This window comes from Culex quinquefasciatus, chromosome 1 (genome assembly GCF_015732765.1).
Source record: "Culex quinquefasciatus strain JHB chromosome 1, VPISU_Cqui_1.0_pri_paternal, whole genome shotgun sequence".
In the NCBI taxonomy this organism is placed as follows: domain Eukaryota; kingdom Metazoa; phylum Arthropoda; class Insecta; order Diptera; family Culicidae; genus Culex; species Culex quinquefasciatus.
The window spans coordinates 67,285,759-67,311,895 of NC_051861.1; the positions used below are offsets into that span (position 1 = coordinate 67,285,759).

The 26,137-nt window shown below is 37.9% G+C and overlaps 1 protein-coding gene across 2 annotated transcripts; it reads right to left on the reverse strand.

Annotated features, from left to right (window-relative positions):
- LOC119765518 lies at nucleotides 1–26,137 on the reverse strand. 2 transcript variants are annotated; one of them, XM_038249524.1, is made up of 5 exons: nucleotides 25,840–26,137; nucleotides 11,806–11,962; nucleotides 6,813–6,997; nucleotides 6,501–6,620; nucleotides 1–2,031 (listed from the first exon to the last, which is right to left on the reverse strand). In XM_038249524.1, exons 2-5 carry the CDS (start codon nucleotides 11,810–11,812, stop codon nucleotides 1,399–1,401), a joined length of 945 nt encoding a protein of 314 aa, XP_038105452.1. In that variant the 5' UTR covers nucleotides 11,813–11,962; nucleotides 25,840–26,137; the 3' UTR covers nucleotides 1–1,398. The 2 variants fall into 2 exon arrangements, with proteins under 2 accessions (XP_038105452.1, XP_038105451.1); XM_038249523.1 differs by lacking the exons at nucleotides 11,806–11,962; nucleotides 25,840–26,137 and having other exon boundaries at nucleotides 6,813–7,252.

Consider the following 26,137-nt stretch of genomic DNA (forward strand, 5'->3'; position numbering starts at 1 on the left):
AAATTGGACTGTATTGTCATAATTGCTATTTCTGTTTAATTAACATATGTAGAGTACTTCGATGTGAATACTGACATGAGAATGTAATAAATTAAGACATGAAAAGGTAATAAATTAACACTGGAAGGCAGATTACTTATCCTTGACTAAAATAATGCTGTTAGAGGGATTTTTACATGCAACAATAATGTTCAACAATAGTTTAAGGCACCTGTTTTCATTCTGCAATGAAGCTGCGATGCCTGACGATGACATTTTGATTCCCTAAACGTTTGTATTTTTTTGTCTTATAATACTCAGGAACTTTTTGCTTAACTTTTATGCTTCAACTAGCAATTTATAGCTAAATAAATAAGTTTTGTCTTTTGTACAATTATTTGACACGGATGTGGTACAGGTTGACTGATATTACTAATACTGCTTCATTTGAATAACCACACAGAGTATTCATCCTAGTATTTTTGGTGTGTTTTAAGCCTATTTGTTGTATTCTACTTTATGTACATTTTTACCGATATCACAGCATAGAAAGTCATTAGCAATTTAAAAATAAATTATGAAAATATATTAGTCAGTCCTTCTTATATTAGCTATATCATACTGCTTTGAACGAACATGATCAATTACCGACACTCAGTAAATTCATGTATGTTTATGGAATTAATCTGTGACGTTTTGATGAAATGATAATGTTCCTCAGATCATTGTATTTCTTTAAAAAGATTTAAATATCAGGATTGTTCCTGCTATTCATTTAAACAATGTTAAAAGTTCAGCATAACACTTGCAGCACAGAGTTCTCGGTAAGTATGTTGTGAGTTTGCCAATCGAGATCATGACTAACAGAAGATGCAGTGGTTACAAATTATAAGTCACTTGTAGAATTTAATAGTTATTAATGCCATGACATAATATTGATGCTGTGAACTGACCTACTTTCAATGGATTTTTATTGCAGCCAATATAAAATTTAATTCTGAATATGTAAAGAATTGTCAGTAGTTGATTTGTTTTCTATCAATTCTGTTTCCTTAACAATACTAATTTTGTTTATTATTTACAATTGGCCTCTGAGTAGTTGAGTGGAGTAGATGGTTCGGAATTTTGGACAAAAATAGTTTTTGAAAATTTCTTGGATGCTTCTAGGTTTCTAGTTGATTTGTCTCACTTATTTATCAATATTTTTTAGCATGTATACTGATTAACTACCAGAGCCTGCTTAATTTTTTTATTATCGAATCTACCTTGAAAAATATTTTTGGCAATTTTCTTATGAATGCACATTACTTAACACAATGTCTTTTTCGTTAACATTAGGTTCATTTGTTAAGTTTGTTATGCTTCCTGGCATAATTCACACGATTTCAGATTCGGGTGGTGGTTCTATGGCAAGAGAACTTACATTTGAATTTTGTGAGCTGCCTTTTTATTGCCTTTACGTTGTACTTTCTTCTGATTTTGGTCGATATTTTTTGACTGTTTTCTTTCGTTATGTTTCTTTTTATTGTTGTGTGTGCGATCCATCGGTGGTTTGGGCGTGGCCGGACTGCTGGGTTTATTATTTACAATGCAGCATTTATTCCTAAGGAGTTTCCCGTTCTTTTTGCCCTTTCGCGGCTTCTTTTTGGGCATCTTCGTGGTGCGAACTTTCCTCGTTGTCTTGGATATCGTCCTGTTGTACAGTATGTCTACGTGCGTCTCCATAGCATTTAAGAAACAACGGAAGCGACATTTTAAGAACCATTTGTGCAAATCCATGTCGGAGTCTTCCGTCACATCAAATTTGATCAAAGAGTTCATTTGCTCTTTCGTGTATCCTGTGTTTTCCTTTTTTTGTTCATGAGATTTTGAGATGTTTCGATACTCTTGAATATCGCACAGCAATTGTTTTGCCTGTTTGCGTAACTCCTCGAGCTTTTTCCCGGCTTTGCCATCTTCATTTTTTAAGTTATCCAAATCAACTTGTTTCAGATAAATTACCTGGATCGAAGCTAAGTACACTTGCAACCGAGGCTCCCAAGTAGTTTGATTCTGCAAAAGTTAAAAAAAATACGAATAAGATTTAAATATGCGTAAGATTTGTATTATTAAAAATATATTGCAAAAAAAAGCTTTAGAGGCAGTATAAACCACCTAATTTATCTCACATTGTATCCATATGTCAGTAGAATAAATCCCAACTATCTGTAATAAGCAGATTTAGGCGGAACAAACTTTGCAATCTGGTTATTAAAAAATCGCAGACCATTATATTGAAAGAGTGCTTGTATCCGGGGCCAACTAATTTTTCTTAATAAATTAAGAGATGCCAACAATAATTAACATGAGCGTTGAAATGACGTTTTCGCACATTTCAATTTGTTTCTAATGGGTCTAATGGATTAAGTAGGGAAAAGGAATACAAGTCGGAAACGGTGTTTTTTTAACATTTTTAAATGTGAGGGTATGATCTAAAAGGTTCCCGTTGTTGCTATAAAGCAGAGCTACCCGGCCGTAAGGTTACGGGCTTCGCCTTGTAAGCGGAAGGTGATGGGTTCGATTCTTGTCTGGCTCAGCAAAGTCAGATCTCTTCAAAGAGTAAATCTGCTCACTGGGAATCCTGTCCGGTAGGGCATGGGTTTCGACTAGCGGCGTGCTGAATTTCTAATCTTTAGGTCGTGATTGGTCGTCTCGTACCGGGATGATGAAGTTTTTTTTCATGCCTTATGACGTTTTGCGTATTCACACTAGCGCACCATTTGATTTGCTGGCTGGTCAAAATTTAACCTTACTTTTTTTACGTATGTACACGCAATACATGCGCTCCTTTATATTTTTAGCCATGGCAGATTTTGCAAAGTTTTTAGCACATCAGAAAACGCAAATCAGTTTAATTTGATGCCAAACTACTTTTATCTTACATTTTTTTTTTAGACAAAGAAGCGTAAAACGTTTGTCTTATTCATGAGTAAATTATTTCAATAGACATTTTTTGCTTAATATAGGCCTTGACCGTTTGTTAATTATTTTGATTTATTAAAACATCAGAAAATGAAGTTTCAAAGCCTAATCCGTTTCAACACTATTTGCATTGAGATGTGCAGGACAATTTATTCTTTATGGATTGCGCTAATTAAATTTAGCAATTCTTTTTTAAAGTGGTCAAACACATTCCTGTACTTTCCGACGGTTTCTGTATTTAGATATGATGGGTAGAAATTTCATCAACATTTATTAGAAAGTCGGTATTATAAAGGAAAGGGAAAAGAAATAAATGAAATTATTTTATTAATTTATTGATGTAAAAATTATGTACTTTATCAATCTGAACGGTGTTTAAACTTACCGGGTCCGGTGGCGCAGTGGTTAGCGTTATAGCCTCTCACCAGTAAGGCCTGGGTTCAATCCCAGACGGACCCGGTGGCATTTTTCGAGAAGAGATTGGCCTGATCTCGCCTTCTATCGGATGGGGAAGTAAAACGTCGGTCCATTTGCGTAAAAGAGGTTTTGGGTGACTTACCACACAAAACCTTCGGACGAATAGAAATGAGCAGAAACTTGCAACAGAGACCACAAAAGACCCGGGGTCGTTAAAGTAGATTGCTTTGCTTTGCTTTCAAACTTACATAAACTTCAAATTTCAAATGAAAGCAAAATGCACTTGAGAATGCTATGCCAATAGAGTGTGCTCGCAATTTACCGTTGTAGGTTGGAAATTTTATATTTTTCACCAAGCTTTTGTTCCACCTTTTGATTTCTTTGGCTCTAAAATACAATATATGATTGTAAATATGGGTTGTGTGAGACTGAGAATTTTCATAAATCAAACTTTTTATGTTCCGACCCGTCCTATAAGTTGCACAAAAATACACCATTTCGCGAGACAACCATTGGAGCCGGCGGTGCAGCATGTCTTATGCCGATCTCGACAAGCGGGACGAAATGATGGATTTGGATTCGAAAACGGAAAAAGGATCATTCGCCTCTGAAATTATGGACCATCGATTTTTTAAGGGAAAGATACGATGATATAAGGTAAGTTAGGAAGGTGCTGTGACATGATAATGAGTTATAATTTTAATTACAGGTCGGAACAACGGCGCGGCGTCGGCGCAGTTTGCCTGCGCGCGAGTCGCGATCTTTAGTTTTATGCTGTTTAAGTTTCATTCTATGACGAGACTAAAAGAAGGATTGAACAGTTTAGAGACCGATGAGGCAGGGCATTTATTGCCAATGTTGCGATTATTCTTCTGTAAACACAGCTATATTTTGGAAATGCAGATAGAGAAAATTTAGAAATCTAAGGTTTGCGGTTTCGCCTAGCTTGCAGCCGGTGGCCTCGTAACGTGATCGTCAAAACTGTTTATTTTATTTTCGAAAAAATAAAATCATGGGCTTGTTATGACTTGCAACATCATATTTCGCCGCCGATGTAAAGGTTTCATCTAATTCATCCGATCCTGGTCGAAATGATGACGAATCATGGCAGCATTTTAGCCACCACACGTCCGTGGTAAAAGCGTGTGAATCATTGACATTTCAGTAAGCATATTTGCTGACAAATTAAGTGTTTTCGGTTTTATGATGTGATAAATTCGAAAATCGTTTAAACCATTGAGAAACATCATAGCAAAACATCTCAGCTTTGCTTTTGAGAACGAGGGAGAATTGTCGAAAATAAAATTCCAAACCCAATTGATAAAGAGATAATAAGTTCAGATTGTTATATTAGCTGAATTGTTCCACAATGCACACGCTCGATATGCTTCTTCACGGTCATCGCGGGTTTACAAGTTGGAACAAAAGAGGTGACGAACGCACAACGATGCGCGGAAAGCCAGCCCGCAGTGAAACTAAACTATCCGCATTAACAACGCACAGGTTTTTAGCGGTCTCTATTTCAAGTTTCTGCTCGGCTCTAAGGTATCCGAAGGCTTAAATAACAAGACAGACACTCCCCACAGGGTTGCCACATTTGATTCTGTATTTTTGAGGGTCAAAAATCTGTATATCTGTATCAGGGGGACGAAAATCTGTATTTGGCATCTGTATTGACATTTTTAAACAATTTTTCAAAAATAAATTGTTTTTTAATGCATTAAAATGCCATACAATCTAAAATTGTATGTTTGGGCTCATTCAGCAATTAAAAAATATATTTAAAGAATTAAAATTATTTATTTAAAACTCGGGAAAATCTGTACATCTGTATGTTTTTCTTAAAATCTGTATTTCTTTATTGGGACTATCCATAAACCAACCATCTTTTTTGTATGGAGCGTGGACAATCGCTTAACCCCCCAAAGTGTCCACGTGGTTTATGGATGGTCCCTATATACAGATTCTGTATGACCTGTAAAATCTGTAAAATACAGATAAATCTGTATTTGTGGCAACCCTGCCCCACTCCGACGGAAAGTGTGATCAAACAATTTCGTCTCAAGAAATGCCATCCAGGGTTGACTGGGATTGAACTCAGGCCAACTGGGTTGAGATGTAACCATGCCTACCACTACACCACTGACCCCGGCCAGAAGCGTGAAAGATAATTTAATGATAAGCTTCTGGCTCCGAACATACCACGACTTTCGCACGCCGCGGACGCACTGCACGCTCATATGGATCGATTGATCGTATCGTTACAGTAATAATATGTTTGGTAGCGCGGCATGGATAGAGAAAAAAAGGAAAATATGCTGCCGTTGGTGTGGTTTCAGCAGGATGTTGGATCCGCGGGAAAGATCGGTTTTCCTTGTCGCGCGGTGAGTATGTACACTGTTCTGTATTATAAATCAGAAAACAATCCGCTAATCAGTCAAAAGGCAAATAAAAAAGGCCATATCTTAGAATATCGGCAATCCATTAGCGAAAAAAACAAAACCATCCACATTAGCAATTAACAGGTCGTGGCGGTCGCTTTTGCAAGTCTCTGCTCGGCCTTTATGCATCTAATAGCTTTAATAAGGAGAGCAGTTAAACCTCGTTTCACACCATGGACCCATCGTCCCTTAGATTCGAACTGACGACCTTTGGATTGCACGAGTACAACCAGCGACTCCACCGACGTAGGCTTAATTTGGAGACAACTCTTACATATCTTAACACTTTGATCGGCACCAACTCTCGACTAGAATTTAACCCAGGCCAACTGAAGTGAGTGGCAACCACGGTTACCAATAAACCACCAGCCCAGGTCTTTAGCGACCATGTGTTAAACTGATGTAGTCAGATGTGTTCGATGCAATGCAATTTAAGACAAATCATAATGGTCCCAATTTATTTTTGTCAGCCGCTCAAAATAACGTCATTGTTTTAGGTTTTAGGCAGCAAATTATTTGAAATAATTACCGCTAAAGCGCAGTAGGCTAATCCCTTGGCTACTGTTCTACAGAAACATGTGCGTTGTGTTCGGTTATTCATAACTGCGGGAAGTTTGTTCTCATCTTTATCATGAAGGTATTCACAATTTAACCACTTTTTTTTATCTATCTGTTAATGTTACTGAAAGTAGCGACGCTCACCTTTTTGTACGGCTCTAGAAATGTGTACTTTTCCGCCTTGGAGTTCCAGTCGGTGTTTTCTCCGGATTCAATAGTAATGTGCTCGATTTCTTGCCTTGTTCGAAAAATGGCATTTTTTATCTGTAAATAATAACAAAGACCTTATGTTAAAAACATGACTGACAACATTTATTGTTTGTAGTTGAAGAAAACACCTACTGAAATCTTTCATTAGAGTAACATTAAAGATCGCCATTGAATACTACTTTTTATATTCTTCACTTAATTTTAAATTTACACCACAACTGGAGGAAATAAAGTTGATTCGCTTACCCGTTCAAGATTTTCAGCGCGCTGGTATTTGGTAAAATTCCGCGTAAACGAATTGTTATAGCTGGCCATGCTGCAAGGATTCATCCAAAGGGAGTCACTTTCGAACAGTGGCGGCGGTTGGGCATGCTGAAAGTGAGGTGCAGTGTTGCACTGGTGCAGTATTGCACAGATCACAACCGTAATCACTGTAATATTATGCGAGATTTTACTTAATTGCTTCATTGTACCGAATGGTTGACGAACTGATAAAATCAATCAATACAAGAACTCTCGTTTTCTAATCACTCTTCACACAAATATTTAAATATAGGGTATTTTCTCATGGCATAGGAGTATTTCTTCTTATATTCTTGCACATTCACAGGTATCCTAGACATTTATCACGACACTTTCGACGAATGCGCTGACTATCTGTCCGAACTCTTGATCCCGTTTTTGACACCCCGATGTGTCTATCTTGTTCAGCGTCCAGAACTCAACTGACTTTATAGTTTAATTTTCAAAACTGAACGAGGTGTTTTTTCCTCCTTCCTTTCCTCAAAGCTATTCACGCAGCCTGCGAGCAGCTAAGAATTGATTTCTCTATGTACCGGGGCCCTACACCAAATGATCTCTGAATGAGAGAGCCCCGGCTCAGAGAGTTTGCTACTCTCTGTGTGTCGAATGCGATAAAAGTTCAAAAATATATACATGTAATACATCATCGGTGTCATGTCACACTTTATGAAACATAAAATACAGAAAAATCCAGGTCATGATGCAAAAACGGTATTTTAATTTAGAAATATGTAATTTAAAAATTATGTTACCTTGTTTTGAATAGTTTGCTCAATCGCTTTTCAAAAAAATGTTTATAAAGCTCAGAAGTTGTAACAAGAGAGACTATTTATTTTTAAAATATGTTATAGGATCTGGTTAAACTTATATAACTTGAACAAATTAAGTTAAATATGAAGCCAAAAATAAATAAATAAATCACTTACGTTTAATTGATATTTTTATTGGTAAAAAAGAAATATTACTTTTTTTGCAAATAGAGAATTTGTGGTAAGATCGCATTACAACGACGATATGTATTCGTTTTCTTTGCGGTCAGTCGCATCGTGTTGAGTTTCGTACAATTGTGTATTATGATGAGTAAGAGAGAGAGAGAGAGAGAAAAAGATACAGAGAGTGAGAAAAGGTGTTTGGGTGGTTTTTCCTTAAGACGGGTGTCTGACGCTCGGTTGTACATATTGTTATTCCTGACGTAGGTGGCTGTAGAGGTGGTCTATGGGGCGGTTTATTTGAGAAGCGCAGCCCTATTAGTATAACTACATCCTTGTTTAATTGAGAACAATAATATTTAGGCGATGTATTATTATAGCATTTATTACAATCTATTTATAACAAATGGCCCATCTTGGATTGTTTCTAGCTTCTTTCATTTGTCTACCACACGATTTATGTGACAATTTTGTATTGTTAAAATTGACGAGCAAAAAAATAAAAATAATCTTATGTCGACAACATTTTTCGTTAAGACAAAAACTTATAAATGCGACTATTGAATGAACAGTGTGATATATTATATTATAAACAGAATGATTCGATCAAATATCAGCTGTAATTTCCCTATCATCTTTTCAAATATCTAAATTTAAGACCGCCTTTTAGATTTTTCCCGATATATATATTTCTTTTGAAATTAAATTTTAAAGTGAATACTTTTCTCTTTTAACACAATAATGCGAAAGGTAGCAATCCCGAAGCGTCATTGGTATTGCCATCACCTACTTATCTCGCAAGTTTTTTGTTTTGATTTTATTCTGTACATTGTAGCCCCTTGGGAAGTTGAGCGCAACGCTACCAGCGAAGAGCATTTAAACCACACAGCAAGAACGGTCACTTTTGTAATCCTGTGCTTTTTATGCTTTTGCTGTGTGCCTTATCCACATTGGTCAGCCCGAAGAAAAAACATAAATTCCCACTGTTTTTGTGTACCCCTTTCTTGTACTGCTTGCTTATGGAGTGCCTACATGCATTAAACCATACATATCCTGTTTGATGTTTTTTGACATTTGAAACTGTCCTACCATTTAACACTTTTAGAAGCTTACACATAATTGCCGTGCAAAGCAGGATTATGCGAGTGTTTTATGGACATGTTTGGATTATGCAGATTATTCTTACATACTCTGCTTGATTCCATTGATACCATTTTTTAGAATGGCTTAGTTTTTAAATTTATCAGAATTTAGCTGGTAAATTCAGCATTTGAACGAATTTCTTTTTCTTAAAATTTTTCATATTTTCTGCAATAGCACATCTCACAAATATTGTCACTCAGCCATAGCCTCGTTTCATGATTTGCAGCGATGGTTTGACTTTTCTGTGAAATTGATTGAACTGGAGCCGAACGTGGACGTGATACAATTTAATTTAAGTAATGCTATTAGATCATTTGAAATTAACATTGCATCAGATGATTAATAATAGATCATTGGCGGCTATTCTTTGTTTGTATACGGGGGAGCATTTTTAAGGTTATCGCCCAACAGAGGCGTGAGTGAGATAAACAAACATTAAATGCAAGTTACCGGAACATCACTCTGCCGGCTCTTCGGTCCAGCCCGTCGTTCAGCCTGCTGTGATGCGAAAAATTGGTCATGTTTCAAGTTCAACCACATTCAAACGAATTCGTCCAGTCATCACAATAGGTCAATTGGTATGCGTTCAGCCGGGAAAAAGCTGTGAATCACTTATAGCGAGCTGAGTTGATATGTTGCTCGGTAGTATTTTTTATCGTTCTTGTGAAATTCTACTACCACGACACCCTATCACCGCTGTGTTGGTAGTACGAAGCACAGTAAGAAAAAAAAAATATGCATTTTAATAATGTTGGCTACTAATGGAAATATCTATCTAGTTTAATTTTTAATATAAATAAGTTCTATTTATTGTGTAATTTTTTCAACATTTTTTACTGAGTATCTCTAACGTTCATGACGCAAGGGGGAAAGTTTCTTGAATGAACGTAGATATAAGTCACAGCTGATGCTTGATTCACTCGTTTGTTTACATGGCGCTCGTGGAACGCAGTGTAAAACGCCGGTATTTTGCTGAACAAACCAAACATTTATGATAAGGAAGTTGTTGTTACGGAATGGAATGATAAAGGAACCTTTGAATGTTGGGGTCGATAGAATATGCATCTAGCGATATTGGTTAACAAATCTTGCACGACCTTCATCTAACAAGGTTGCGCAATGTAGGGAATCACCTTGTTACACGTCATAGCGAATGCGTCAACACACCTTCCCACACGCTCAACCGTAGAGCACTGGAGGAGGATGGATCGCCTCGTTCCGTTTCAGAACAGTGTCGAAGCTGTAGTTTAGCAATTTGAATCATTTCTTTCGAGTGACGTGTTTGCAATTATGTGATGATTAATCTACGAAGCATGTAGGGGCTACTACAAATGAGCAACAAATTTGGACGATTTCATTTTTCGTGCTTGAGTTTCTACGTTCCAAAAGCTTAAGACACTTATGGTTGTTCAAAAAAGATGCATAATATCTTGAAATTGTTTAAAATTTTGAACAATGGCTACTCCTAAGCAGATAAGTCAAATCCTTTGGCAAGAACATGCTTTGATCATAAATGTATAGCTGCCTGAAATAAATTAACCACCACCATAAATGTATAGCGTCATCTTGATAGCGGAGTAGTATACACGTTTAAAACTTTAAACAAGCAAACATGCTTTGAGTGTCAGAATAGCTGTTGTTATGACACCTTAATGATTATCAGAGGTCTTCCATTTGGGTGTAAGTTCATCCGTGACATCAAAGAATTCCAACATTGGCAAATTATGTAAGCTAAGCACGAGCTGTTATGTTTTAGACATTTTTCTAAGAATCGCTGATTTCCGACCGTCAGCGTCAGGGGATACCCTCCTAGTGACGTCATGTAAAGGGTACACCTTGGTTGTGTGCATACACAGATAAGATTGCTACGTAGGGGGGTGTGTGGTTTCTATATTTATCTCGGCCTGCTACCGGCTATCAAATAGCGGTACAGTGTAAGCATAACGTGCATTCCATTAATCAGCTGGGTTTACCCGATTTATGAATGAACGTGAAAATCGCGGTGGGAGCGTCTACCGTTCCGATTTGTACTTTTTTCCTCTTGATGCCTGCGCGCGGCGTTTACTTTCGGTGGGCAAATATGATGTGTTTATTTTGTTTCGACGTCAGTAGCGTGTTGTTAAAAATCAGTTCTTCGAAGTACGAGTACGTCATTCAACTTTAAAGATGAATGAAATCATAGCTCAAATAGTTCGGAGTATCCCCCACGAAACTGACAGGAATACCGGTACTTTAAAGGTGATTTTCTAATTGTGTGCTAAACAAGATTTGTGCAAGTAACAACAGTGATTTGCAAAACTTTTCAATATGTTTGTAATTCACCAAGTTACTGGTTTTGTTTTATAGCTAATCACAACTTTTACTGTTTTTCATTATCACTACACAGACAAAATATTTCTGAATGTTACATTATTAATGATGTAACACTTTTGCAAGTCATTAAACATTTAAATTTAAATGCGATTTAATGTAAATATACAACAAATCCTACGTAAAAACATGATTTTACATGTGACACAGACGATTACATCGAATCTTAAGTTTAAATTAACTGAGTTTACAAGTGATTCATAATTTCCGTGTCGAGTAAATGTATACTATTTTTTCTGTGTAGGGATAGTTATTTTTTCTCGCATCTACACGTCCCCCTTTTTCTTATAAAAGCAGGCGTGAAATTTCACTAAGCCTGATTATCACTGACAAATGTGAATTTTGGAGCCTGAACCGAGCCAGTGCAATTTTTTGCAATTTTGAAAACTTATTGAATTTTATGTTGTTCTTTGTAATTTATTTGAATCGATAGCCTGTTAACACTTCGAGTTTTGTATTTATTGATCTCATGGAAAATAATGAAATTCACTTACCTAACATGTTATGATCTCGACTACGACACAGTTACAACACAAACTTTTAGTGGACACTGATGATAGAATAAGGTTTCCCAATCCATTTATACACTAAATTATACTGGAGGCTCGCCTCCCGCAACCGCTTTGATATTGGTCGAACCTAATCAATGCCCTGATAACAAATTTCTTTATCTGTGTTACGCGAATTTGTGACGAGTGCTTTTATTGATAACGCCGTATTTTGGGAAAGATAAGGTACACATTATTTTAAGAAAATGAAGGCGAATAAGGCGAAATGCCTTACATTTACTAAGAATAGATTCGTTTCTAAAAATATCAGGCAAGCATTGCCATCGAACCATATATTTTTTCATGGTATTTGGTGGATAGCAACTAATGGAGCGAGGTGAGTGTGTTTTCGAACTAATGAATTTATCTGTTTTAATTGTGCTTTCAATGTAATTCGAAAAGTACATTTTATGTTGGGTGAACCTCCTTCCAACAAATCTGGAGGTATTTTTTGACACCCCCAACTCAAGGCGGTGTCAAAAACACCCAAAAAGTAAAAACTGGAAATTTGTTTATTGGACCTTTTTAAAAAAAACTCCAGAAATTAGTTGTTGCATACACTCAACCCCCGGTGGTTGGTCACTTTTTGTTTGACAATTTTAGTTTGTATCCCCCGTTGGTCAAACTAAAAAGTGACGAATTGTCACTTTCTACACGGTGCTCACACACTATCAAATCAAACATTTTGTATTGTGTGTGAACCCCGTTTAAAAGGGGTTTCAAACTAAAAAGTGACCCCTTTCGTTTGACAACAGTTGGTTTCAAACCATCGGGGTTCGAGTGTTTGAGTAATCAAGTACACTGAAAGCCCGACCATGGTAATTTTAAAAACATTTTCTTATTAAATTAACCGTGTCTTTTCGGTGCATGCATCCAGAAAATTCCATGGTAGCAATTACGAAATCATGATCATTTTTTCCATATTGGGGAGTCAAATTGCCATACCGCCTTGGACATAGTAAAATTGACTGCACATCAGTCAATCCAAGCACGGAATGTTTTCAGCAAAAATACGTCGGTGCGTGTTCTCAATTTAACTCTACAATATAGTAGCAACAACCATGGTTGGTTTTTCAGTACTCTCATATTGTATTCATATTGTACAATGCTCGAAGCACATGGTACAAAACTGGTACCTGGACTTATTTTTACACCCAAAATTCAGAGTCGAGATAATCGTTCTCTCAAAATTTATTGAGGGCTAAGTGCCAAAATCGATAGAATAATTGTACCAACTCACACCATCATAACAAATGAGTTCATTCGTTAGTTGAATCAATAAATCTCCAACAAGTGTCATACATCGACTTCTGACTTCTCCTTGGTCACCAAGCTGTGGTGGCCGAGGCAGCTAAGTCATTGGATTGATTTGTCAAAGGTCTCTGGTTCGATTCCCGTTGTCGACACTTTTGGTTTTTTGTTTGACGGATGAACTTTTTTTGCAAATGAACCTCGTGAGAATAGTTCTATCGCCCATCTCGAGCTGTTTTGTCTGCGTCCGTGAATGGTACCACTATTCTCTCGACTCGAGACCATCATTCTCTCGGACTAGCGCTGCCAGTTTTGGGTGTACACAGCAAAAAATCCGATGGTAAAATCGCATGCAAAAGCATGCACATCACCTTCGTCAAAATAAACACTTAATATTACACACTGCATGTAAAATTTTTGCAAACACAAAAAAAAGTTGCAACCGACGGGATTTAAACCCAGCACCAACAGTAAGGACTGGCGCCTTAGCCTACTCGGCCAGCAGACCGATGAATATCTGTAAGGATAAACGCATATATAAGCTTGACATTTCGGTCAAGTAGGTTTCCCGTACTGATGGGCTACATATTTCAGGGTGTAAAATCACATAAAATAATGGAATATTTATTTTACACCCAGCACTTTTACACGCAGCTGGATTACTACTTTTTTAGCTGTGTAGGTCCAAAGAACTAAATTTAATATTCACTTATGGTAAGTTGTGTCCCGCCCGTGTGGATCAATCGGACCGCGCACTGAACTCACAATCCAGATTTCGGCGGTTCGAATCCCGCGGCGGGCGCTTTAAAATTGTTTTGTGTAAATATGGATATTCGGCGCCGTCGCCGAATGGTGGTTGGTACAGCCATCCCACATATTCGGAACACCCACAAATTCGGAACACTTTTGCGGTAATTTGTCAATAGCATGCCAAAATTAGCTTTGCTGTCGACCATACTATTTTTAGAACCTTGATTTGGACATTATCTTGCTATTTCACTAGTAAAAGTAGGACTTTTTGAACAAAAAACTTCATTTGAAGACTATTTTGTCCAGAGCAGCAAACACTGCAAATGGCCTGTTTCATAATTGTGGGATGTTATTGTGCCTCCACAATTGTGGAACTGAATTTAACTGATATTTTCACATAAAAAGTTATCAAACCATGTACAAAACATCACTAAGCTTGAGTTTCATTCGTTTCAGTGTGTGAAGTCTTTATTTAATAAATATGTACTCCTGTAGAGATTCAAAGTTTGTTTACATTCGTAAGAAAAAAGTGTTCCGAATTTGTGGATTTCAAGGGTCAAAGTAATTCTTCAAAAACTTCATAAAAAAGTTAAAATTTGCAGAAGTTCGATACAGCATTCGAAAGATCGCAAGAAAAGCTTTCAAATGAAGGTAAAAGCAAATCATTAAGTTCAATTATCGATTTGCTATGATTTTGACATAGGACTATGTCTCTACTTACTATATTGGGAGGCCAGTTCAGAAATTCGATCCAAAGCGTCACTTTTAAGCGTTAAAAAAGGGGACATTTTGAACGCTTATATCTTTTTTCCTTGTGAATCAATACAGACGGTTGGACCACCAATCGAAAGAGGAGGACTTCAGCTATTGTTTAACTACATAGATAGTTTGACTAAACATAGTTAAAGCACTTAAAACATGCAATCAAAATGAGTAATTTTCAGTACAAATCGGACAGATGACCAATCAGAGCGAGCGTATGCATTCGAGACCGCGCCCCTTTTGTGCCGTTCTGGCTCTGCCGCTATTTAAGCAGAAAATTTCGCAAAAGCAAGTCACTTTGGAACGAGCACTCGAACTGTGCACGTCGGGGAGCAGCAGCAGCAGCGGCCAATAGAAGAAGAGGACCAGCAACCAGAAGGAAGAACCACCGGCAGCAGAAGGAGGAAATTCGAGCGAAGCGGACGGCGTGAAGTCGCTATGATGCGGCGGTTCTCATAAAAATGTCGAATTGGTGGTGGAAAAACCTGGAGTGGCCTCAGAATTTGGGGCATTTACAGAACCATACTATCTGTGGCAATATGGGTATCAAAATTCATGGTTTTGATACTAAACATAATAATGGCCATTTCGACAGTAGTGGCCACTGGAGTTGTGCCCTCGAAGTAGGTTCCCCGGGGCCTGGGGGGACATTTACAGAACCATACTAGTTGTGGCAATATGGGTATCAAAATTCATGGTTTTTGATACTGAACATAATAATGGCCATTTCGACAGTAGTGGCCACAACCTGGAGTGGCCGGTGCCCTCATGGAAGGTTCACCTTGGGAGAACATTTATGACAATTTTGCCGCGAATCTATGAAACAAAATAAAATAATCTTATTCCAGATTTCACTGGCAATCCAACAACACATTCAAATTGTTTGGTCCTATGTCTTTCGGTTATGTCTCTGACATACCATCTTGAACTTTTTTGAACATTGACCGATCTGGAAACCGTTCCGAATATGTGGGATGACTGTACTAGCTAAGACTACCAACTCTTGCTGAGCAAAAATCCGTACACTTTGTCGATATGACACCATGGTACAACAAAAACTGGTAATGAATTATTTAGATAAATTAAATTTAATAAATTTGAGAATTAAAAATGTAAAACTGTGTCGTTTTTACAGCTAACAAATTTCACAAAATGCTATCAGAGTGCTTATGACTTGCACGTTTAAAAGCCCACTGAGAATTTTGGCTCGAGCCTCGTCGATCTGGCTCGAGATCGAGCCTGAATCGAGTCGAGACTCGAGCCAATAGTCTCAGAGGGAGTATTCATAAAATAAACCGCGATTTGAATCAAATCAATATGTTCTTCATTTTTTTGTTAAACGTTTAAAAGTTTACGAAATGTCAAGTTTGCTTTTACGAATAATATCGTTCTTATTGTTTTCACAAACACTTTTCCAGGGTTTTTTATTGAAAAGGTCCTATAACATGTGAAGCACAACAGTTTATAGGACCTTTAAAAAACTCTAGATTGGTTAATTCAAATGTTCAAATGTTTTCATAAGTTTTAGAAAGCCTTTGAAAATGGACAAATATATTTAGTAAGGAATTTCTAAAAGAACAATTCTAGAGTTTTATAAAGGTCCTATCAACATATGAAAGACAATAGTTCAAAAACTCTAGAATTATTGATAATCAAGTTTGAATTGAGGAAACTCCGGAAAACTCTTCCTTTTTAAATCAAACTCACAGAAAAATACAAATTTCTAGTTAACAAAAGCTTCGACAAAATCAAAAAAGCAATTCAATGATTAAAAAGTTGTTAAAATTCCGTACAAATCCGTATTATGCGTAAAATTCCTATAAATATTCCGGCCTGTTAATAATTCGCGAAGAGGTTCAAAAATCCGTATGGTAAGGAAAAAATCCGTACAGTTGGTAGCCTTAGTACTAGCAATGGTGGCCGACAGCTATAAAGACAACTTCGTTTTTATAATTGGTTCGTTTGAGGATAGTTCCGCACTGAGTGCCGCACTCAGAGTTGTCAAAGTGTTTTTGAAGAAACTCGCGCTACACTCAAAGTCAAAACCCAGTCAAATCAATCCGAATTCTGAAACGGAATCTAATTAGAATCGTATTTTTCAGACCACCTTAACACGGCGTAGGTCTCCCTAATGGCCAAACAAAAAAAAAATACGGGTCTAATTATTTCGGCCAGGGAACCCCCAGAAAAATTTGGAACCCAATCCGAGGACTTTTGTTTTTTTCCATGCTGTTTTCGTGGGGAATTGCTGTATATATTTCTATCTTGATTTCTATACTATATTTTTTATACTATGTGACATGACTGGAAAAGCTTCACAAATTTCTTTGAAAATGTCTACAAAAAGCGACAAAAAAATATGTCAGTCAATGTAAAATTTTAGACAAGTTTTGAATTTGATGTTTTATATGGGTGATTCTCCGCCAACTCACACAGCAGTTGCCCCGACCCCTCTTCGATTTGCGTGAAATATTGTCCTAAGGGGTAACTTTTGTCCCTGATCACGAATCCGAGGTCCGTTTTTTGATATCTCGTGACGGAGGGGCATTTTTGAGCATGCGAAAAAAGAGGTGTTTTTCAATAAGCCTGAAACGGTGATGAGATAGAAATTTGGTGTCAAAAGGACTTTTATGTAAAATTAGACGCCCAATTTGATGGCGTACCGTCAGTGGGGGTGACTATGGGTCAAACACGATACACCTCTCGTAATTTCTTAATAACAAAAACAATTTAAATGACATTGAAAATTTGTTAACGTAGATTTGTTCTTAGATAGTTTACTAACATTTTCCCAAAATTTGATGAACACTACACAGTAAAAAATCCGATGGTAAAATCGCATGCAAAAGCATGCACATCACCTTTGTGAGCAAAAGCATGTCATATTGTATGAGAAAACGTGTTCACAAAAAGCATGTACAAGTATGAAAATTGACCCAATCTCACCTCTTAGAAAGGGTGACATTGGCCACCCCTAGAGGGGGGGACATTGGATTTATCCTTTCCGTCCGCACACGGTACCATTTTACTACCGAATCGTGCTCTTTATGCTCGTTCGAGGGAATCGTATTGACACGCTACAATGTTTGAAGTGGAGATTTTCAAACATTTGGGTAGTTTTCGAGCAATTCTAACAAAAATATTAGAAAAATGATTTTTCGAGAGGTCATTTGTGGCCAAAAACGTACCCCAACTTTAGACAGCTGCCAAAATAATAGGATTTGTTCTAGGAACGAGATTTTTTCAGCGAAGTCATCTTAAGATGTCTCCTACAAAACCCTTTTAACAGAATTCAGTTTCATTGAGAAGAACCTGAGAAATGGTAAAATCCGTAAAAAATCACTTTGACCCAATCTCACCCCCCAGACCCAATGTCACCCCCACTGACGGTACTCAGAATTCCGAAAAAATATTTTTCATCGAAAAACACTTAAAAAGTTTGAAAAACTCTGCCATTTTCCGTTACTCGACTGTACATTTTTTTGAGACTTGTCATTTTAAGGGTTTACATACATGTAGAAAATCACAAAATTTCATAATTCAGAAAATTCATTAAATCAACTTAAAAGATGATTTTCAATCACTCCTGAAAGTTTCATGAAGATATTATATGATTTAAGTAAGTTACATACGATTTAAGCTGAAAATTTTGCCATGCGCAAAGTGAACTGTCAAATTTCGCGAGCGTTTTTCTCTGAACACAGAGTTGATTTACGGGTGCCACGATATCTCGAGATGAGATGGACCAAATTGGCTGAAATTTGGGGTGAAGACTCGCAAGACATATCTCGTGTGCATGACGAAGCCCGATTTCAAAATTTTGCATTTAAAAAAAATACAAAAATTGAAAACTTTCGTTTTTTTATATGGAAAACATAAAAATATTTTTATCTTTTTTCAAAATAAACTTTTTGAAAATCGGCCTTCGTCATGCACACAGGACCGGTTTAACGAGTCTTCACCAAAATTTTGAGCCGATTTGGTAAGTGCAGTGTTGAGATATCGTGGCACCCGTTTTTTGAAAATGCTAACTTCATATAGCTGTATGTCGGCAATGATACAACCAAATGTCTTCAACTTTATTTTGGTAATAGTTGAAAATGTATATTTTAATGTCCTGAAAACAGATTTAAAAAAAGTTTAAGTTTGTGCTCAAACCAACCTCTGACATTTTTGCCGATTTACATGTATGTAACCCCTTAAGGGAAATTTAATGTACTTTTCGAATTTAGAAGAAGAAGGGTAATTTTTTCATTCAGAACAGCGATTCTCAACGGGGGTACCGGGCCTACTTGATTTACATGGCAGGGGGTACCAGCCTAGAAGAAGGTTGAGAATCGCTGACTTAGAACAAAATTTGTCATTTTCAAATTTATTTTTTGCCTTCCTCACTGAGGTAAGGCTATAATCCTGCTCTAAAAATAAACTTTTTATTAAAAGCTCGAAGACCCACCTTCATATATACATATCGACTCAGAATCGAAAACTGAACAAATGTCTGTGTGTGTGTGTGTGTGTATGTATGTATGTGTTCAAAAATCTTGCCAAGTTTTCTCAGCACTGGCTGAACCGATTTTGATCGAACCAGTTGCATTCGACTTGGTTTAGGGTCCCATACATCGCTATTGAATTGTTTGAATTTTCGATAAGTAGTTCATAAGTTATGTATAAAAATGTGTTTTCACATATATCCGGATCTCACTTAAATGCATGTAAACGATGTCTGGATCCATCATCCGACCCATCGTTGGTTAGGTAATCAAGAGACCTTTCCAACGAGTCCACATAGTTGAAAATCTGGCAACCCTGTCTCGAGATATGACCACTTAAGTGATATTTATGTACTTTTTTGAAGCCGGATCTCACTTAAATGTATGTAAACGATGTCCGGATCCACCATCCGACCCATCGTTGATTAGGTAATTGAAAGACCTTTCCAACGAGTCCACAACATATAAGATCTGGCAACCCTGTCTCGAGTTATGACCACTTAAGTGATATTTATGTAGTTTTTTGAAGCCGGATCTCACTTAAATGCATGTAAACGATGTCCGGATCCATCATCCGACCTATCGTTGACTAGGTAATCAAGAGACTTTTCCAACGAGTCCACAACATCAAAGATCTGGCAACCCTGTCTCGAGTTATGACCACTTAAGTAATATTTATGTACTTCTTGAAGCCGGATCTCACTCAAATGCATGTAAACGATGTCCGGAACCATCATCCGACCCATCATTAGTTAGGTAATCGAGAGACCTTTCCAACGAGTCCACAACATTGAAGATCTGGCAACCCTGTCTCGAGTTATGACCACTTAAGTGATATTTATGTACTTTTTTGAAGCCGGATCTCACTTAAAGGTATGCAAATGATGTCCGGATCCATCATACGACCCATCGTTGGTTAGGTAATTGAGAGACCTTTCCAACGAGTTTTCTTTATTGAAGATCTGGCAACCCTGTCTCGAGTTATGACCACTTAAGTGATATTTATGTACTTTTTTGAAGCCGGATCTCACTTAAAGGTATACAAACGATGTCCGGATTCATCATCCGACCCATCGTTGGTTAGGTAATCGAGAGACCTTGTAACCTATCGCTTGTACGTAGTACAATCTCTGGTCACAATGCTTCGCATCATCCTGTCAAACTGAACCGTAGGGACAAGTTAGGATATTGTAATCAACCATTACACTTAAACAACATACAAAACATGGTATCCCTATTCCTAAAACGGTTAGCACGACTCACATCTCTTTGAGCAATTTTCGAAATACGCAAGAACAAAGACTTAAAATTAATAAAAGGGACTTCGTCATTTTGAATCGTCCTCATTTGCCGCTACCGACTTGAACCCGTTACATATGTTCTAGTCCAACCTGTTAATGTTTCGTAATTTAAAGTGCAGTGTTAACGTTAAAACAGTGTTAAATGTTAACAGCATTCCTGTAGCCGGCAAAATGTGTCAGGAGTTGGTCCCAACAACGCACCATCCAAACTAATCGTCAAGGACCGCGCTCAACGTAAAAGAGGTCGTTTGGTTGGTGGTGCATGGAGTCACAAATAGTGAACCTCCAAGTTGGCAAAGCGCGCCAACCCGAGAATTCTGTAGAGCGCAATGGCGGAGGCCATCCGGTTTTTTTTCTACCAAAGACAAAGACACCAAAACCGTTGCTGCGCCAGGCCTGGCCGGAGGAAGATCCTCCGACTTGACTCGACCACCGCAGGATACACTAGAACACACGAACACACACACACATGGTTAGGTTAGTTTTAAAACGACGAAAAATCAATAAATTAGGACAGTTAAACGCAATAAACTTGAATTTTTCCATAACCCAAAGCGACGATCTTTTGTGATTCTTTTTGCCAGGACAGTGCGATTAGCTGAATCGAACCAGGATTGTGAAAGGGTAGGTACAATTCTCCTTCCCCACGTCAAATGTGAGCAGTTGCAGATCTCTACATCTCTCTCATCTCCAAGAGTCTCAAGTTCTGGTTTTTTTATTTAATTTTTAATTAATGAACGAGTGGTGGTAATTGCCCCCTAGTTCGTTATTACAACCTTTCCATCGAGCTTACAAAATTGAAGATCTGGCAACCCTGCCTCGAGTTATGACCACTTAAGTGATATTTATGTACTTTTTTGAAACCGGGTCTCTTTTAAATGCATGTAAACGATGTCCGGATCCATCATCCGACCCATCGTTGGTTAGATAATCGAGAGAACTTTCCAACGAGTCCACAACATTGAAGATCTGGCAACCCTGTCTCGAGTTATGACAACTTAAGTTATATTTATGTACTTTTGAAGCCGGATCTCACTCAAATGCATGTAAACGATGTCCAGAACCATCATCCAACCCATCATTAGTTAGGTAATCGAGAGACCTTTCAAATGAGTCCACATAATTGAAGATCTGGCAACCCTGTCTAGAGTTATGGCCACCTAAGTGATATTTATGTAGTTTTTTGAAGCCGGATCTCACTTAAATGCATGTAAACGATGTCCGAATCCATCATCCGACCCATCGTTGGTTAGATAATCGAGAGAACTTTCCAACGAGTCTACAACATTGAAGATCTGGCAACCCTGTCTCGAGTTATGACCACTTAAGTGATATTTATGTAGTTTTTTGAAGCCGGATCTCACTTAAATGTATGTAAACGATGTCCGGATCCATCATCCGACCCATCATTAGTTAGGTAATCGAGAGACCTTTCCAACGAGTCCACAACATTGAAGATCTGGCAACCCTGTCTCGAGTTATGACCACTTAAGTGATATTTATGTACTTTTTTGAAGCCGGATCTCACTTAAAGGTATGCAAATGATGTCCGGATCCATCATACGACCCATCGTTGGTAATTGAGAGACCTTTCCAACGAGTTTTCATTATTGAAGATCTGGCAACCCTGTCTCGAGTTATGACCACTTAAGTGATATTTATGTACTTTTTTGAAGCCGGATCTCACTTAAAGGTATACAAACGATGTCCGGATCCATCATTCGACCCATCGTTGGTTAGGTAATCGAGAGACCTTTCCAACGAGCTTACAAAATTGAAGATCTGGCAACCCTGCCTCGAGTTATGACCACTTAAATGATATTTATGTACTTTTTTGAAACCGGGTCTCTTTTAAATGCATGTAAACGATGTTCGGATCAATCATCCGACCCATCGTTGGTTAGATAATCGAGAGAACTTTCCAACGAGTCCACAACATTGAAGATCTGGCAACCCTGTCTCGAGTTATGACAACTTAAGTGATATTTATGTACTTTTTGAAGCCGGATCTCACTCAAATGCATGTAAACGATGTCCAGAACCATCATCCAACCCATCATTAGTTAGGTAATCGAGAGACCTTTCAAACGAGTCCACATAATTGAAGATCTGGCAACCCTGTCTCGAGTTATGGCCACTTAAGTGATATTTATGTACTTTTTTGAAGCCGGATCTCACTCAAATGCATGTAAACGATGTCCGGAACCATCATCCGACCCACCATTAAATAGGTAATCGAGAGAACTTTCCAACGAGTCCACAACATTGAAGATCTGGCAACCCTGTCTCGAGTTATGACCACTTAAGTGATATTTATGTACTTTTTTGAAGCCGGATCTCACTTAAAGGTATGCAAATGATGTCCGGATCCATCATACGACCCATCGTTGGTTAGGTAATTGAGAGACCTTTCCAACGAGTTTTCATTATTGAAGATCTGGCAACCCTGTCTCGAGTTATGACAACTTAAGTTATATCTGTGTACTTATTTTTCTGGACCTAAAAAAATAGCTGGAATATGTGTCCAAACCACTCATTTTACCCATTGTTTGTAAAAGTGAGGAAGGCATCAACCACATAGGTGGATTAAGTTAGTTTTTTTTCTAACTTTGCACGGAAAGAAGTTCCATCTTAAATTTAACAATTGAAATTAGCTGGCTTCAAATTGGTAGAACAGTGATTTTTGCCTTCCTCACTGAGGTAAGGCTATAATCCTGCTCGAAAATTGAACTTTCGAAAAACAGCTCGTAGACCTAAATTCATGTATACCTATCGACTCAGAATCGAAAACTGAACAAATGTCTGTGTGTGTGTGTGTGTGTGTGTGTATGTATGTATGTGTTCAAAATTCTTGCCAAGTTTTCTCAGCACTGGCTGGACCGATTTTGATCAAACCGGTTACATTCGACTTGGTTTAGGGTCCCATACATCGCTTTTGAATTGTTTGAAGTTTCGATAAGTAGTTCAAAAGTTATATATAAAAATGTGTTTTCACATTTATCCGGATCTCACTTATATGCAGGGTAGGTAAACCATCACCATCGCACTATCATTGATGCATATTTCGGTGCGTTCCTCGTCTCTTGAAACTTCTTCTCTTTCGCAGCCGAGTGATGGTCGGCTTGCTATCGCGAATATCGAAAGCCCATCACATCGACGAGAAATACCCTATCGCTGGCTCGGATGGAACTATCGTTCCAACCGGAGAGACACGCACACGAAATTGCTGTATACATACACTGGAGCTCACGCACACAAATGAACTCATTTCTACAGGGCTTACGGGCGAGAGAATTTCACGATTGCTCTTTCTCTTGCTTTTTGAGCGAGGGGACTGGCTGTGAGAGATTTTTTCCGTCTTACGCATCGGTATGTTCATTGCTCGCTATTTCATCGGCGTCGTTTTCGCTTCGCTCTCTTGATGCAGTTTTGGGAGAACGCCGAAAATTTGATGATTTGAGCGAGGGACGATATCTAAAAGCCCTCGGCCATCGGCGAGGAAATGAGAAAATACCAACCCTGCTTATATGCATGAAAACTATGTCCGGATCTATCATCCAACCCATCGTTGGTTAGGTAATCAAAAGACCTTTCCAACGAGTCCAAAACATTGAAGATCTGGCAACCATGTCTCGAGATATGGCCACTTAAGTAATATTAATGTACTTTTTGGAAGCCGGATCTCACTTAAATGTATGTAAACTATGTCCGGATCCACCATCCGACCCATCGTTGGTTAGGTTATCAAAAAACCTTTCCAACGAGTCCAAAACATTGAAGATCTGGCAACCCTGTCTCGAGATATAGCCACTTAAGTAATATTTATGTACTTTTTGGAAGCCGGATCTCACTTAAATGTATGTAAACTTTGTCCGGATCTACCATCTGACCCATCGTTGGTTAGATTATCAAAAAACCTTTCCAACGAGTTCAAAACATTGAAGATCTGGCAACCCTGTCTCGAGATATAGCCACTTAAGTAATATTTATGTACTTTTTGGAAGCCGGATCTCACTTAAATGTATGTAAACTTTGTCCGGATCTACCATCTGACCCATCGTTGGTTAGATTATCAAAAAACCTTTCCAACGAGTCCAAAACATTGAAGATCTGGCAACCCTGTCTCGAGATATGGCCACTTAAGTAATATTTATGTACTTTTTGGAAGCCGGATCTCACTTAAATGTATGTAAACTATGTTCGAATCCACCATCCGACCCATTGTTGGTTAGGTTATCAAAAAAACTTTCCAACGAGTCCAAAACATTGAATATCTGGCAACCCTGTCTCGAGATATGGCCACTAAAGTGATATTAATTCACTTTTTTGAAGCCGGATCCCACTTAAATCTATGTAAACTATTTCCGGATCCACCATCCAATCCATCGTTGGTTAGGTTATCAAAAAACCTTTCCAACGAGTCCAAAACATTGAAGATCTGACAACCCTGTCTCGAGATATGGCCACTTAAGTAATATTTATGTACTTTTTGGAAGCCGGATCCCACTTAAATGTATGTAAACTATGTCCGAATCCACCATCCGACCCATCGTTGGTTAGGTTATCAAAAAACCTGTCCAACGAGTCCAAAACATTGAAGATCTGGCAACCCTGTCTCGAGATATGGCCACTTAAGTAATTTTGATGTACTTTTGGAATCCGGATCTCACTTAAATGTATGTAAACTATGTCCGGATCCACTATCCGACCGATCGTTGGTTGGGTTATCGAAAACCTTTCCAACGAGTAAAAATCATTGAAGATCTGTCAACCCTGTCTCGAGATATAGCCACTTAAGTAATATTTATGTACTTTTTGGAAGCCGGATCTCACTTAAATGTATGTAAACTATTTCCGGATCCACCATCCAATCCATCGTTGGTTAGGTAATCGAAAAACCTTTCCAACGAGTCCAAAACATTGAAGATCTGGCAACCCTGTCTCGAGATATGCCCACTTAAGTGATATTAATTCACTTTTGAAGCCGGATCCCACTTAAATGTATGTAAACGATGTCCGGATCCATCATCTGACCCATCGTTGGTTAGGAAATCGAAAAAACCTTTCTAACGAGCTCACAATATTGTTGATCTGGCAACCTTGTCTTGAGATATGTCCACTTAAGTGATATTTATGTACATTTTTGAAGTCGGATCTAAAAAAAATAGCTGAAATATGTGTCCAAACCACTCATATTAGCCATTGTTGGTAAAAAGTGAGAAAGGCATCAACCACGTAGGTGGATTAAGTTAGTTTTTTTTTGTTAAATTAGCTAAAATTACAGGTAAATTTACCAACTTGGGATTGGTGAAACAGCTAACCCTGATTGCTGATTTGCTATCCAAAACTGACAGCCCAAATCAAAATTACAGGAGAGATTTCACCAAAAATAATGGTGTTTCAGCACAATTTTGCCTACTTTTTACCGAAAAACTAGCTGGAACCGGCAGCATGGATTTTTTAACAGATCATCAGTTCGAGACCAACACAAAGCAAGAGAACGTCTCGTATCGTGTTTGATCCTGTTTAAGCCGCTCAGTTCGCGGAGTTTTGTGACGATTCTGCGTTTGAAAGTCGAAAGTGCAAGTGCAAAAGGTGGAGATGGTGCGTGAGTGAATGGATTGAAAGCCAGGAAGACTTTCTGCGGGCTGAGATCTTCAGTTGATTAGGTGAGAAGTTTTTTTTGTGTTGAGGGAAAGAGGTTAGAATTTGAGCCTCTAATTT